This window comes from Anas platyrhynchos, chromosome 2 (genome assembly GCF_047663525.1).
Source record: "Anas platyrhynchos isolate ZD024472 breed Pekin duck chromosome 2, IASCAAS_PekinDuck_T2T, whole genome shotgun sequence".
NCBI lineage: Eukaryota > Metazoa > Chordata > Aves > Anseriformes > Anatidae > Anas > Anas platyrhynchos.
Window position 1 is genome coordinate 112,688,787 of NC_092588.1, and position 17,452 is coordinate 112,706,238.

Here is a 17,452-nt window from a genome sequence, read left to right on the forward strand (position 1 = left end):
ATTGTAAACACACTTTTCACTGACACAGTATTTCAGGTTCTGAAGAGAACTATTCTACACGGACTAATTTTGACCTTCTGAACAAGGTCTGCAGGTCAATATCCTCCAAGAATGGAATGATCGGTCTACAAAGGAGTTTACAAACAATGCTGAGCATAGCCTCGTCAAGCTTTGGGAGCCTGCTGGTTTTCCTCTTGTCACACTCAGTCCGACAGCTCTCTATTCATTTCCACAAATTCTGTGAAAGCTTACAGGGAGTGGAATAGGACCCCAAAACATGTTAAACGTGACATTTCTCTTCACCACACCTGTTCTCAAGCACAGCTAGAATTCCACTCATGCTGAGGTTAGGTAAACTGCAGAAGATCGCCCATGCTAAGGTATAATTTACAACTGAACTGCTTCTCCAGATTAAACACAGCCAGTTTCAACTACCAGAAGTAACAGCTGGGTTACACTTGTTTAAAAGGGAGGGTGGGATTTTATTTCCTCCTCAGTTTAAAGCTCACATTCCCTGCTTTATGCTATACTGCAAAAAGCACGCATTTCACATCCCCTGATGAAGCTAAGTCTCTGAGCAGAAATAAAGATTCGTTCAGCCAGAGAGAAGAATCAGTCCAATCAGTAGCTAGAGCACTCACCTGAAAATGAGTCTTGCTTGCTCCCTAGACCATGTTTTACTGTAGACAATCACTGGAAAAACATGAGCTTAGTCAAGCCTCTCTGAACTTGCATACAGAGCTTCCACGCGCAGAAGAGATACCAACAGTGGTACCCATCAATGGGAACAAAATTGTCATTGAACAGATAAAAGCTGAGCTTCATTATGGAAAAATAAGCAAAGATGCAGAGTTACTTACCTAAGAATACACAAGAGGGAGGAAGAAGGGACCAGCCTTTTATGAGAATGAACAATTTTCAGAGAAGTAAAAGTGACTAATGTCTGAAGTGGGCAGTGGACTTAGTCCTGCTGCTGCCCACTGCAGTAAGAGAGTTGGTACACCTTCACCCTTGTGAAGAAGCATGAGGCAATGATTAGTGGAGACTTGAGAAGGAATAATGCCCAGTATTTTCTCATCTAGTAAAAATTCGTAAGTCTCATCTGTTTGTGTAGTTTTTAAAAAAGTGGGTAACAGAAGAAGAATAGCAGAACTTTAGAACAAAGTAATCTCAGCAATATAATTGTCAGTGAAAACAATTTTCAATACAAATGCAAAAAGCCTTGTTCACTAAACCCCATTTTTCTCCCCCAAAAGCCACAACTAAAGCTATACCCTAGTTCACTGTAACATCCCATTCACACATACACATGTGCAGTATCACTCACTAAAGAGATGTCAAAAGAAAGAAAAACATTTTTGAATGTGAGGATTGGGAAACAGGCAACATCAACACAGGATTTTCTCCACTGCAGTTAGGGCATATGCAAAAGTTAATCTTGCACAACCCTGGACCACGGGACTTCCACACATTTCTCAGCAACAGAAATTTTAGTACAAGTAGGATCACTGACTAAACACAGAAGCTATAAAGAAGTGCTATGAACCAGCTCTCAGGAGTTCTTCTGAGAATGAGAAAAATTCTTATTTCCAAATTCAAAGGTAGGCCTTTAAAATAAAAGGGAGCATCCTCACTCACCCATTGATAACTATTTATGCAGTAGATGACAGACAACTACCTTTTTAAGCTCTTGTACTTCTCTAAAGAATATATTTCCACAAAAGCCCACATTTGCAACTCTGCACTTTGTTCTATCACATAGGCTTCAAACTAAACAAACAAAAAACCCAGCTTTTTACTTTCACTGTCAATATCCTGTCTTATGTCACGAGACTGTGCTGCAGGCAATAATTCCATGCAACAAAGCAGAAAGAATAAGATATAGCAAACGAAGTCTCTACAATCACTATTCATGAAGTCTCCTAGTTGTTTTTAACATACACTTCTGCCCTACTACAATTTGCACATTTTTGACATTTTTCAAATTCCACTATAATAAAACCCAATGTTCAGCATGCGCTTTCAGTACAGTCTAACCAAATCACTAGCTGGAAGAAAGGGCCACAGAACTGTACCTGCCATTATTGACATTTTTTGCTAATTATATTTGTAGCTAGAAAAATCCTCTAAATGAAAAAAAAAAGAAAGCAAAGCATTTCATTCTAAAAATCACCTAATACATCATACTAATGATTTTTACCTTTTTGTTCCTACTCTGTGGTTGGGGGCAATATCAATTGTGTCTGTAGCTGAATCATGCCTAACTGCCAATCCTAGGTCTGCAATGCAGCACGTTCCATTCTTTTTTACCAATATGTTTTTTGATTTCAAATCTCTGTGGGCAATTGCTGGTTTGCCTGTGAAGGAAAAAAAAATAGTAATGACACATCTGTAAAAAGACAATAGCTGGTATTGCGAATCTGATGCAGACTGAGATTAAGGAATCCCTTCCCATTCCACCACTTTGGGCTCATCAAGGTAACTCTTGAAATCATTCATTGTGGAATAGCTGGTTACCCAGAAAAGTGTCTTGTTCCGTGTATGTACACAAATACTACTTGCTGGCAAAATGCTTTTACTATCTCTGGAAATAGACCCACAATGTTGTCACAAATCAAAGTTAGGGAGATATGACAGGCACTATAGATGTTTTGTATGAATGATTATTACATCATTGTGACCTGGATACACCACAGAAAGGAAGATAAAAAACCCAAACCCCCAGAATCCCTCAGCAGATCATCAGTTAAGCAGATACAAAATGTGTCAAGACTACTAGAAACTTCACATAATTTTTAACTGTAGGGGACTTTATGACTGTTTTGTTTTCAAGCTTTGGAAGAAAAGCAAAAAGTGTTCTGCTTTAATAACAGAAGAGCAACTATTTTAGCATGTAAAAGAATGGGGCTGGGGGTGAGGGTTGAGGGAAAGGGCATGGCAATTGAGAAGAAAGGGAAAAGCCTAATAGTATAAATCATATATTTTTGGAAGTTTACCATGTATTTGTTTAGTAGTGGGAGAAAACTTATTTTCATATTGTCCTCAGTAGAAACTGATACTGAAACAGTATCAGTCTATATTATATTAAGAACTTATATTAGTTCAGAAATTATCACAGACTGACATTTTTCAATTCACTCAGCTCCTCAAAAGATTAACCTCACTATCAGTGCTGTGTTCAGATGCCTTCTCATCACAAAAACAAGCAGCTGTGTGCAAAGCAGCTACACCCTAAAAGAGTTTGATGTTCTAATTAAGAAGAGAATTACAATAGAAAAACATGTATGTGCTATTTAAAAAAAATCTAGTATTATCCACTGGACAAACTGAAGAACTGTAAGATTACCTTGTGTGCCCACAATTTCCATGTGAAGATGAGCAAGGCCACTGGCAGTGGATAAAGCTAGTTTTATCATTCCTTCCACAGTTACTGTATACCTGTTCAGGTAATCAAAGAGCGACCCATGTTCATGATAGTCTGACACCAACCACAGCTGAGTCCACGTACCGTTGTCTGCAAAATAACATTGGCATGAATACCGCATACCCCATACATACCAGTTTTATACAATGCTTACAAGTTACAAACTCTCTTGCAACCTCAGCCAATTGGACTTGAAGTCTTTACTTCTGTCTCTTTAACACTTAAATGCCACCTTAAGGGCTGGGCCTACCAATGTGCAATCTGAACAGCTTAGGGAATATTCTTTTCTTTAAACTAAAAGACAAACCGCGGAAAGCTAACGCCACTATTGTTCATAGGTGACATTATTGGTGAATAGTTATTCAGGTTATTTAGTCAGGCCCTGCCTTCCCCTAACTCTTCTGCTTGGGGAACAATGCTGAATACATGATGCAAAACTAACACCACCAGTATCTGAACTGTGAGCCAGACAGGTTGTAATACATTTACAAATATCTGAAGACATACAAGCGAGATGCAACAGCTAAATTGTTCAAATTATTAAAACAATGGACACAAAATATCTTGAAGTTGAGGCTACTGAAAGATACAACATAAAAATACAAACAAACAAAACAATCAGAAAACCTAATAAAAGCAACTCCAATGGTAGATCCAACAAGTGTTTTTACAGCTACTTTGTAGAAAAGCCTTTAATCTCTTTCTATGGGATAACTACTCTTTAACAATTTCTGTTGGACTTTCTATCCTGGTTTATACAGCCATTCTCTAATAACAAGTGAGAAAACAGCATAAGCTAAATATATGAAGAACTAAATCAGAAGAATAGGAAGAAGTGAATTCAGAAATTAGTTCCTATCATAAACATACTGATGAACAAACTGGAAAGTCTAGTTTCCAAATTGGAGGGTCTTATATTTCTTTTCCTTTTCCTTCAATCCCCTCACAAGTACATGTAGCTCAGAAACATCACATAGGCACACAACGATCTACAGATCAAGAAATGCTGTATTTACTCAAGCACCTGTGGCTGGCAGGGAAGACTTTAAAGAATCTCTTCTACTTGGACATCTGTATGGAGGCTAGAGTTACCATTAAAGAAAAAGGTAGTAAGTAGTAATAAGAATCAATAGAACACTTCAGAGTAGGAAAACAGAAGTCTAATCTACATTCAACCAATTCTTACAATAGAAAGAATACTGACTCTGTACATTCACAACTCAGTCTCAACTAGGTTTTGTTTAAACAGATGAAAGAAAGCAGACAAATGCCCTGACTGTAAAACACTGTTGGAAAGCTGCTACTGCAGTGGGAAGACCCTTAAAACATATCCGCAGAAGCAATTCTTCAATGCTTCATCAGTTATATCCCCACACTGCTAACTTCTCTATTTATTGTTGTCTAGTTTTAACACACAATGAGAAGTCCCATTCATATGAAACATGAGAAGTCAAATACAGGATCAAACAACAGGTATGTGTATAGTGTTAAAGCCCAGGCACTGTTTCAGGCAGAGATACCTAAACAATTTATTTTAAGCTGTGTACTGACCTATGGCATTTAAATAGATCTTTCAAAGACATTAGACAGTTTCTGAAGCATTATCATGGCTTTGAAACAAGATTATATTGTCTATGCATAAAATTTTTTACTTCTGAACTCTAAGTTTCTAAGAAGAGAACACACTACTAATTATAGATCACTCTATTTCCTTATGTACAACTTTATTATTTACCTTCAAATTTTAATATTTAGTTTGTTTTTATCTTTTTTCCAAAGAAGAAAAAATAAAGCTTGTATCACTATCCTTTCCGAAAAATGATGATTTTTTGTATTATGTATTGTTTGTGGATACCAAACAAGAATTTAAACAAGCCATGGTCTTACATCCAAGCTTACACAAATATTATTTACAGACAATCTGAAATGCAGCAATAATTACATCACTGTTCAGCTATTAGATGGAACCTACTACAATATCTCCACCTTATTAAATTTGACCAACTATACACGTATTTATTCAGTGGTATAAGCAGAACCCAAGCTATGAACTTAAAGTCTTCTTATACTGTTGATAATGTGGTTAATTACTAGTGACTTGAATATTTTGGTTTTGCAGTAAACAGCATCTGCTGTGAAGTTTTCAACCACTGCATTTGCATCATCAGGTATGAAAAAGTAATTATACACAGTTATAATTATATGCAGTAGAACAACTTTCCAAGACAAGGTAATCTAATTTAGCAAACACAGTTTAATCAAGAGTCTCATGCAATTTCAAAATGTTCAAAAATATTACAAGAAACTAGGTATCTTCAAAAAAACCCAACCAATTTAAAAGTGCTTAATTATAGTTATTTAATCCATCTATGATAAACAATATTTTCAGACCATCAAAATAACTCTAAAGCAATAAGTTTATTTCTCTCTTCAGAATTTTCTTATTTTGTTAGACTTGTGAAACATTCAGATTTATCGTTAGAGCACTGGTTACAGGATGTGAAAAAACATTAGTGAATTCCAAGCAACGTTCATTTTAGACAAGCTCCCTCTGGAGAGCAGAATTCATTACAATTACCTTAGCAAATCTATGTAATGAAGTTTCAACTAAAATTGAATTCACTGATTGAATTCACTAAAGCATTTTTCACATCATTACTAAATTATTTTTCAAGTTGTTACTCTTACAACAAAAATTTGGACACATGTATGCTTGTCTTAAAGCTAAACCCTAACTAGGTTTTGAAGTCCGACAGTATTGTCTGGTAACTTTGAACCCAAGATTTATGCTCCAAGTTGAATATTTAAATGAAGCTTAAAGTTTAAGAACTGCCTAATTGCATATTTCTCTAGTATCACATAGTAAAATGTATCCTACTCTGTACTTTGAAACTAACCTTTCTTGGCATGCAGATAATTTAAGGAAAAAAAATGAGGAAAATGAATAGTGGTAAGATCAGTTACAGTGGAATCCTTAACTGTAAGACTCCTAGAAATGAGATATTCAGGCAGTTGCTGGGATAAGACCATTGGAGCTGGAAGAGAACTTCAGCTTTTTCTTTTTTTAAAACGTGTAAAAGCTTGATTATCATATAGATAATCATCTGATTAAATTAATGTAAAACACTTGAGTTGTGTAGATTAGCAAGACCTTCCTGTCGAATGCCTTCTTCTCAGGCTAGTATCACAGCTCAAACAGAATAAACACAAACATTACTTCTCTCAAGAGGAAGCAATTTCTCTGCAATATATTGCCTAACATTCTTAGGGATCTACTTAACATATAAGGTAGTCTGACTGAACAAAGGGGAAGGAACAGAAAAGTCATATTATTTTAACGCATAATTTTACATAAAAGTATACAGTATAAGATTTCACCTTACTCAAAATGTGACTATAGAGTTATGGTTACAGACAGTTGAACCCAGGGAAGTAATTAGTACTGTGAACAGAGGTTGCTGCCGTTGCTTGTAAAATACTGTAGGTACTTAACACACTTTAGCATTGGGTATCAAGCAAAAAATACCCAAGCCCCAAACTACCTGCTTAGGTAGTTCAAAAGAAGACAACACATGGCCCAGAAAGCAATTTCTCTGACCTGGCAGTGTTTGAAAGTTAGCACGTAACTCCTGGCTAGGTAAAGAGCTAACCAGAACATAAATGTTCTAGCCAGGCAGAACGAGACTGCAGACAAAAACATTTATTGCTTTTCAGCCTTCAAGTTGGCTTAACAGCAGCACATATTTCCCAGTAAATCTTCAGACGGGAAAGCAGATAATAGGACCAGGTCCTGCAGCCTTCTGAACAAATGTAGGCAAACAGGGAGAGGAACATTATGGCACATGGAATGCCTAAATAGTGTAAAATGAGGAGTGATGGTTGATGAGTTGATGGTCAAACTGACTCAACTGTCTGAGCTGAATTTCACTGATTTAGCTGATCTGTGCTTGTATAGATTACAGTTTTACAGATACAATTGTCAGCCAAAGAGTTCCCCAAAGTTGTGAAAAATACATTTGGTGTTAAGAAGAGAGACCTTATTAATGCTTTTAAAAGCAGAGAAAATTGCAGCATCAAACTGGCCAACTTTTACACCACTACATGCAACGAAAGAGAAACAAGTCTTCAGCACTCAATGGACACAGGAAAACCTACTCCTGAGAAATTAATCTCTATGCATTACTGAAACTTTTAGCAAGCTATGAACTGGTATTGCACAAGGAATTCCCTGTACTGCTGTATCTTTTTAGTTACCTTTGCAAGGTAACTAACACATCATCAGGTTCCTGGTGAATGACTTCATGTGTTCCAGCTAGGCTGTAGCAACTCCCAAATGCATTCAACATTTCTCCTGCCCTATGGGGAAACGGATGCAAATCCTTCACAGCTATTACCACTGCAAAGTAGTATTTCATCTTGCTTCTGGCACCTAGTAAGCACTTAGCAGGAAACACTAGCATCTATAACGAAAGACCATTAATGGGCATTTTTAAGCCTACTGTCTCTCTAAAGCTGTAACGTGATACACTCGTTCCTTCTAAAGTATGATGATAGCATACCTGGGAAAGTGAAAGAACTACCTCCTTAATGGTCCCTATGTGCTACCCCATTTAATGGTACACAGGGGGCTCCAACTATTCTAAAGTACAGTTGACATATTAACCTCCTTTTGATATTCAGGACTTCTGAATCCTTAATCTAGGGGGATAATGGTGTGTACGGGTTTCCTTGCTATGAGGATGCAGAAGGCTATCCTGAGAATTCTGCATTGGTAGGTGAAATAAACCAGCAGTAAGCTCCTGTGAAAAAAGCTTTTCCCACCTGATTAGATAGTAACACCATTGGAGAAATAGACAGAATAAAAAGTTACAGCATTTTCAAAACATGTCTTCATCCTTTTCTTGTAAACTGATTACAAACTAGTTCTCAAGAGAACAAGAGAGCCTCAAATAACAACATGAACTTTTAACAAAGGATTTCTTCCCCAATTTAAGTCCAGCATATTAACAACAGAAACAAACAAAAAACCACTGTTTTTTACATCACATTATAGTGTACTGCAGGGAACCAAGAGATGTTCAAGTTAAATGCAAATCCACTGTACTGCATCTCGAACCTGAGCCAGCAATTATAGAATTATTTTAGGAGCCCACTAGTTTAGGGTAACTTCCTCATACCCCCTGTGCACAGCAGTCAAGTGTAGTTTTGGGACAAACTATGGGTTTGAGGCAAAATGGGAGACTGCTATGCTTAACCACAGGCTGATTTTCTTGAAAGTTACAGCTAAGATAGTGTGATATATCCATGGCACTTCTAACTGAAATAGTGCTTGTAACTTCTGCAGAGGGGCGTTTTCATTAGCATCTTTAATACAATGAATGTATTCATTTAAGGTGCAGATTCCAGATATTCCAGTAGGTCCATCACAACAAACTCATGCTTTCACACCTGTTCTTACTGTCACATCTAAAGTTGTATTGGATATTAAGACTAAGTTTCTCATGGTAAGCATACTACATGGCTGGAACAAGTTGCTTAGTATGCTGTGGATATCCAAGCTCTTGGAGACAAACATGTTAAACATGTTAGGAACAATTTAACTGTAGCTAACTGTTCCTTAGAGAAGGGGAGTGTTTCACACAAACTTTTGGGTTCTGTTCCAATTCAACATGTTCATAGAGAAATAGACACTTGAAATTGGTCTACTGATAATTAAAGAGAATTCTACTTGTATACTCCAACAACAGGAGATAGGTACAGGTTTTTAATACTAGGAACAAACTATTAATAGCTTTTTTACAGCTTCTTTTCTAATTGAACTGCTAAATGTAAAACTTCTCATATCTCAGACTGAAAAATGAATTCTCTACCTCCTTCATTATATTAGGATTACCAGATTAGACGTTATTTCTCTTGGTCCCACACGTCTATCTTGTTAGGCTATTAGGAAAGTAAAGGTATTCAGCAAACTTGCAGGCTGATTGGATAATGCAGCTACTTTTTGATATCGAGTTCAGTTAACATTTTAACTTGTTTGTGGAAATTACACCTCATTAAATACATAATCTTTTTGAATTATAGCTATTTAAAAGATTTAAACATGTTTTCCAGAAAAAAAGTACTTTTTTAATTAAACTTGACGAAACACCAGATGTTCAAATATTATTTTCTTCCTGTTCTTAACTGGATGTTTGCAAAACAGATTTTAAAATTACCATCTTTTCTGATGCAGAATACAAAAAGCAAAATTAATTCACAGTATTACCAACCTTTATTGTCTGCAGCTATAAATCCGAGAATGTTTTCATGTCGTAGCATAACTGTTTGATAAATTTCTGCCTCTCGAAACCATGAACGTTCTTCTCTTGAAGAGAAGATCTTCACTGCAACTTCTTCTCCTCTCCATTTCCCTCGCCATACTTCTCCAAAGCGACCCTTACCAATGCTTTCTTGAAGTACTATAGTTCTTGCAATTGTTCTTTGCACAAGTAAAGGTAAACCTGAAAAGAAGATTTAATATTAACCTTAAACAAAGTAAGTACTTCGGATCTATTTTCCATTAAGATGTTTCTCTTAGAATGCAGACTCATAAGAGTTTGACAACTTGTTGGAGACTGGTAATGAGTATATTGATAAGATGCCGTCTGCAGTTTTAAATGCCAACAATACAAATATTGAAATATATTATGCTGCAAACTGCCTCTACAGCTTTTAAAAGTAACATACGAATTTCCTTTCTATTTAAACTTGCGGGGGGGGGAGGGAGGGGGGGAGGGGAGGAGGGAGGGGACAACACCACGAATATTAACCAAACATAAGAAACAAACCATGGAACAATCAGATTAATTTTTTTTGTTGTTGTTGTTAAAGATCATAACTCTCTTGACAAAGCAGCTCAAGAGCACCTTTTCTACTAATCCATTTACTTGACTTCTTGCTAGGTGAGACTTGGTCCATTTCTAAGACAAAGTTAAACCATGCTTATCAGCAACACTGTCATTCATGCTGATACCAAGTACATGAGCAGCCTGTTAGTACTCCCAAGCCCCTGTAACATAGAAAAACATTCTTTTAACACTATCTTCCTGTTTCACAGGCCACACTTGTGCACTTCACTAGCATTATACATGAGAAAACTGCTCACATTCATGCAGGTTTTACAGCTCCAGAATATCTACAAGCATTCAAATCACAGCACCTCATAACATGCTTCCATAAACTTACACAACAAACAAGAAGCACTGGTATCCCCCAAGGGTAGGTTTTTGTTGTAACTAAAAGGCTTGTTGAATTCTGCAGTGATACTGCATTACAGGGTGAATGTATCAGCCAAGTCATCTGCTCACAATGAGGTCTTTTGATATTGTATTATTTCACTTAAACACTTGAAAATCTATTGCTCTGTAACTGCTGTTCCAACAGCTGATAGAACATCTGCATTTCCTTAAGCTGCAGAAAATGTATCACAACTAAAAGCTTAAATAACTATTTCCTGTCCATCTCTGGACATTCTTTGCAAATAACAGCACTAGAAAGACATCTGATCTGCTCAACAGCATTGAGTCTTTGAGCAATGTAAATTAAAACACTGCTGTGTTCAGAGGAGCTCATTGGGAGTTTCAGATTTAGAGGAATTTTCTGCATGTTCTGCGCTGAAAATATGCGTAATTCTACATGAAGAAATGATGGGGAAAATTGATATACTAAAGATTTAAATATTTTCAGGACTTGCAATGATTATTTGCTAAGAAAAAAAACCACAAAACTTCTGTTGCAATAGCTGACCTCAGGTCAACTGTGTTGTCTGCTCAAACTGTACATGCTTATCTGTGAAGCCTAATTTGCATTCTTTATGGACAAATTTTTGAAATGCAGAAAAACCAACCTAGAATAACCACAGGACCAAACTAATTTCTAAAAATGTGAAATTTGACTCTGTCAACCAGAAGAGGTTTCTTTCTTAGCACTTCAGTGCTACTGCAAAATCCTTACACAAACTTCTATTTGAAGTTGATCTTCTATACTTGAAAGTTGTGATGTACCTACTATTTTTTCTATAGCTGCTTCCAAAAATTGTTTATCTACAGTTTGAGGTGCGCTGCTTTCAACATGGTGAGCCATTTATGGATGACACTTCTTGTATAAAAAAGATGTCCAAGGATATCAGCTAACCTCAAAACAGATACAAAGCTTAATCCACCTTGCTTCTATACTTGTTTTTACAATTTTTACATAATTCATTTGTCTCTCTCTTTTTTTTTTTTTTTTTTTTTTCCAATTGTGCTTTCTTTTACTACTGCTGCTGTCAGAAACAATATTGGAAGGCTGGAATCCATAATTATCTTAAGTCAGTAAGAATTATTTACCTCACAGACACTGTTTCAACTGAGCACTCTCCACTTTTTGCTACAGATGAAATGCAGCCATGTATCACCAGGAATTTGGGCAACTCTATTACTGTAAACCAGAATGCCTGAAAAGTAACTTGCTACAGATGGCTATAATGTTAGCCTTTGTGACATACACCCTGGACACAAGTGTACTTCAAGATCTTTTTTTTTTTTTTTTTTTTAAGCTCAAGTACAGCTCCTTTTCAACTGTGCATGAAGATCAGAATCAGTTAGCTAATCAGCAGTATGAGAAAAATTCAAGCTCACGTTGAATTCAACAACAGGTCATCTTATATTCAAGCATGGTCATCCAATTTATCCATGAAGCATCCATCATCTTCATACTTCATATCCAAGTATCCTCAAGCCTTCTTAGAGTTCAAGAGAAGAGCTTTTTTCCTTTCCACATCTTAACTGTGCTCTGATTAATTAGGACCAATGACTTTATAATGTATAAGAAGTTTTTGCCTGATTTGGATTAGAAAATTCTGCATTCAGGAATTAAGTTTTAAGGCACTAAAGGCAGCCAACAAAATCAGCTGCTGTAACTTTGGTTCTGAATCACAGAACAGTTTGAGCTGAAAGGAATCTTAAAGATCACCCAGTCCCAACACCCTAGCCATGGGCAGGGACACCTCCCACCAGCCCAGGTTGCTCAAAGCCCCATCCAACTTGGCCTTGAACACCTCCAGGGATGGGACATCCACAGCTTCTCTAGGCAACCTCTTCTAGTGCCTGACCACATGCACAGCAAAGAACTTTTTCCTTGTATCTAGTCTAAATCCACCCTCAGTTTTAAGAAATTATCTACTGCTGTACTCCCTGATAAAGTCTCTCCCCATCTCTCCTGTAGGCCCACATTACGTACTGGAAGGCTGCTATAAAATCTTGCTAGAACCGTCACGCCCCTAGGCTAAACAATCCCAACTCTCTCAGCCTGTCTTTGTAGGAGAGCTTTGTTAGAGCAACTCCTCTGGACTTGCTCTATCAGTTTTTTGTTCATATTCTCAAACATTTGGTCTACAGTGCAGAATGTACCTGGATAAGTCTCTCCCCAAAAGACCTTCCCTGAAAGGCAACCCAAAAACCTACGAACTGGGAGAACTTAATTCTCTTCAAACCTCTATGAATTGCGGATAAGTTTTAGTAGTTTTACATCTAGTTGAACTGACTCAGATCAACATTGATTTTATGATCCTCTGGTTTTCAAACTCATTTAAGTACGTGCTTGAACTCATCTATCAATGACAGAAATTTCTCTCCCATTTCATATGACCCCTTCCTGTTTCTTGCAGGAAAGTTGCTTTGTCACTTGCAAGTTATAGCATTACAGTGGGGCATCCCAATCCATCTATACAATCTGTAGTTATTTCCAAGATTTGCATGATGATCTGAAAATTGTTCTCAGCTCCAAAAGACTCTGAAATCTTTCTCTTAGAGCCCTCTGCTAAAGTTTCAGCTTCTACTTTGAAAGTTTTATGAATTCCTTTCATCAAGCCTGTAATTGTTTCAGGTCTTGCTTTATTTTCTTTTGCTCCTCGTGGAACAATAAGGAAATACTAACAGAAGTCAAATAATTAACAGCAATTTAGTATTTATCACCACAGAAAATGAATCCTAATTCCCTTCTGATCTCAGCAGTAAGCTCATTTTTAGAATTCTGTACACTTCATTTGATACGCTGCTCTTCAAACAATACCATACCATAGAAACAGGTGAATCCATTTTTTACTTGACAAGCTCAAGTTTTTTGGTCCCTCTGCATGAACATTCACTCTAGGTCAACAGCCCAAACATTTTCTTAGCTGTGACTCTTACGTAAGTGCTTTGTGCTGAGTAACTATGGCTCTTACAACTAAATTTGGATTGTTGTCTATTCTGTACATTTCCTGTTTCTTGCATCCTCTTTCCCCAGCAGCATACCATTCATACAGCTCAGTGCTTAACCATGTCAGAAACTTTTGTCACCAGCAGCTCTGTTCCTATCACTGTTCCTACTCTCAGTTTATTCCATAACTGAGGAGTCCTCTCATTTTTAAATGTGCCGTACCAAAATCAGGATGCTGAAATTATCATTCAAGTACTAAGGCACGGAAGAATTAGAACTTTTAGTAAGCAATTGACTAATTTTGAGACAAAATGACACAAGTCACAGCAAATATAAACACTACCAACAGCACTGACAGTAAGTACTTGAAACACTTCCTGTTCCACTCCCATGATAATCACATCACCCCCACAACAACAACAAAAAGCAACAAAACTACCCATCCAACCTCCAAACACCCCACTTCACCCCCCAACCCTAAAATACCCCATCCAACAACAAACACCACCACCACCAAAAGAACAACCAACCAAAACCACCCAACATTTGCAAATAGAGAAGGATGTAAATGGTTCAATAACTTTGAACCACTCTGGAATAAGTTTCTTCTGTGATTCCCAGCTTATCAAGAACTTATTTTGAAGGCATACTTCCAGAGAGTATCTTCAAACATGAAAGTTCTCAGAAGTACCAGACGGAGGAAGGCCAGAATGCAAATGAAGGGATATTCCCAGTAACAACTGGAAAGGTCAATCAACAACTAATCCTAAATTTACATATTCATAGACCTGACTTCTGATCTAAAGTAGTGGGGGAAAGGAGCCACGTAAAGGTTTGTAAAAGCGCTGTGATTATCTACAGAAGTTAGAAGGGAACTACTTCTGTACACAACCTGGTGCCTCACTCCCGTAGAACATATGTAACTTAACATGGACCATAGATTGATTAATTTCTGCAATGTTTTGTGTGATGCATCATCCCCTATCAATGCCTGTTAAACTGTATCTCTATGATAGACCACCACAATCCTATAAGCAACTCTGTTAGGATTACAATAGCAAAGACTATAAGCAGTAAACAGACTATAACCTCTTCATCCCAGAGGAATACCTGTTGAAGCCGGAATTAATAAATACAAATTATGAAATCAAGGGATAGAAATTCTTCAGACATGGTCTGCAGCAATTTACAATTGACACACCATCTTCTCTAAGGAGAGAATTGGCTAAAATATTAACTTATACTTAAAATATTCTTTATACACCAATAGCTACGGGTGTGCATGAATTTAGAGCTAAAAATCACTTATTTTCATATACTACAATCTTTCTCAATATCAAATAAATCCACACAAAAGCAGCATCTTCTCTACTTCCTATTCTAATCATTTACAAGTTTAAGTAGATCTGACAATATTAAAAAAAAAACAAACAATGTTTTACAAAGCTCTTTAACAGTTTAACCGCTACTACAAGTATGACGTTACCTGACCCAGAGCCTGAAGTTGTCATATCATAAATTAAATCCTTTAAAGTAGTTCCTTCTGATATAAAGGGACGATCTAGCGAGGGATCTTCTTCACTGGGCACACGATGATGAATCACAGTACGGTTATGACAAAGGTATAGAATCAACATTAGTGAAATGCAGACAAAGCAGACGGGTCCGGCAATAACAGCTGCCAGTTCCACAGGTCCTAGATTAGAAGCTGGTTTTCCTGGAGTAGGACCTGAAGGTAAAAAGAAACGGAAATGGTAAAACTTCTTCTCTTTTTGTAACTCTATGAAATACATTACATGTAGTTATTCTGTGATGTGCAATTTACTTTAACACGTTCATTAATAACTTTTGCACCGTAAATTTTTGAAGACTAAGTATTACAGTGAACAAAAGCAACTATATGCTTACTCAGTTTTTATTTGACTTGCACAGAAGTCTTCAAAACTGACTCTACCGTTCCTACACAGGATATTAATGTCTTATGCCAAGGCTCTTGAAATTTTATTTGCAAAATCTAAGGTGTACTTTAGGCCTTCAAGTTCACCTGCAACTTCAAAATTGGAATGCTTGCAGAATTTGTGAAGTTTAAAAAAAAAATAATCCAACATGCCAAAAACTCTTACCTGGTGTTGGAATTGGAAGTTCTATTTTATTGCAGTGGTCTTTGTCACAGCAATGAGGCACAGTAATAACTCCATCTCTGGAGGACGGTGCACAAACAAATGGCCTGTCTCGGGGAATCAGATCAATTTCTGCTATACACATGCTATTGTGTATGACTTTGTCTGCAGTCCGTGTTACTGAGGTAAAACAAAGCCCATCTGTCACACATGTAAAGTTGTCTTTTGTACATAGATGGCAATAACATTGTAATGCTGTATGGAGAAAAAAAATAATGTTAGTCTTGGCACACATTCTGAATTGTAAAACAACGTAAACTACTGAAAAAATGAAAGTTTAAGAAACTGAGCCCTATATAATCTTTCTGGCTACATAAACACAGGACTGTAACACTAAAGAACACCACTACAATGTTTTTTATTGTGACAACAGAATTAGGAGATCTGCATATTTAAGACAGTAAAGTAGAGTTGAAGTCATCTTCCTTATACAGTTACATATTAAAAGAGAAGGGCTACTATCTTAGATATTTCTCCAGGTAGAGAAGTTCTGTTACTGTCTTCCACCCTAAAAAATTACATACTTTATAACACTATCCTCTAGAGCACTTATCATGCAGTTATCTTATTTTCAAAAAAAATACAAGTAATGTCATTTTAAAGCCATTACTTGATGGTTTTACAATTATATATATATTTATTTATTTTTGCTGAGGAAGGGGCATATAAAGGCTTAATCCTCATTTAAAACAAACAGAATCCAAACCCTGAACAGAGCCCAAATAACCAGAGAACATACCTCCTTCCACACAAGCAGAATAGCGTTTGGACTTATTTTGAAGATACAGGAAAACATCTCTTTAAAACACTCAGGTTCCTGATTTACTAAAGCTATCAACTGAACTAGTAATTTGAGGGCGGGGAATATAGCAGACTAATCACATGTAAGATCACGTTTCATTCTTTAAATTGCAGAATTTTCTGGAGAAGGAAATCTGTTATTACAAACATTTATTCTTCAAGTTAACTCTTGCAGGCCTTTATCTGACTTGCTTCATCTAAGACTTTTTTTTTCCTATTTAAGTCATCTCCTTGGCTCACCGTAACTGCACATGCATCTGAATGCCTACAGTAAGAGACATAATATTTTTTTAATGTACATTAAGTCGTGGTACAGAGAATAAGTTACCTGAACTGAAAAAATGACATTCAAGTAGATCTTGTTAAGCTTATTCATCACCCTGGTCATACAGAATTGCAAAGATACACAAATGTCACTCATACTAAATAAGGCATTTGGTGTCTTCCTTGTTTTGTTCCCCCCATTCCTTTGCTACAGAGTTCTCAATGAGTGCAATTTTATAGAACAATTTATACTTTTGTCCCAGTTTGATGCAATTATCTTCTAGCCTCCTATCAAGACAGTATGCTGTCCACACTCGACTGAATGTTTTTCTCCACAAATACACCCCTACTTCCTTCTGAAGCTACACTCCCCCATCCCTTTATTTGAAAGTGGAAAATAATGCCTAATCAGCCAAACAGACAAGCTTCTAGGAATATAGTTTTTTGCTGCTCTCTAGTGGACACACTCTCATAAAAAAAAAAAAAAAGACTTCAAAAAATGTCAGCCGCCTTTCTACTTTTGCCATTTACAATTTTTCATACCTTACAACTACAGTGTGTAATG

At 36.7% G+C, this 17,452-nt stretch overlaps 1 protein-coding gene across 2 annotated transcripts in view; it reads right to left on the minus strand.

Annotated features, from left to right (window-relative positions):
• The window catches only part of TGFBR1 (transforming growth factor beta receptor 1), a 32,252-nt gene that overhangs the window by 10,453 nt on the left and 4,347 nt on the right, over window positions 1-17,452 (minus strand). For both annotated transcript variants that reach the window (XM_038174427.2, XM_072033356.1), the window contains exons 2-6: window positions 15,766-16,017; window positions 15,129-15,371; window positions 9,694-9,924; window positions 3,347-3,514; window positions 2,201-2,357 (exon numbers count right to left, since the gene is read on the minus strand). In XM_038174427.2, coding sequence (XP_038030355.1) covers window positions 2,201-2,357; window positions 3,347-3,514; window positions 9,694-9,924; window positions 15,129-15,371; window positions 15,766-16,017 — 1,051 coding nt within the window. The remainder of the gene's footprint in view (window positions 1-2,200; window positions 2,358-3,346; window positions 3,515-9,693; window positions 9,925-15,128; window positions 15,372-15,765; window positions 16,018-17,452) is intronic.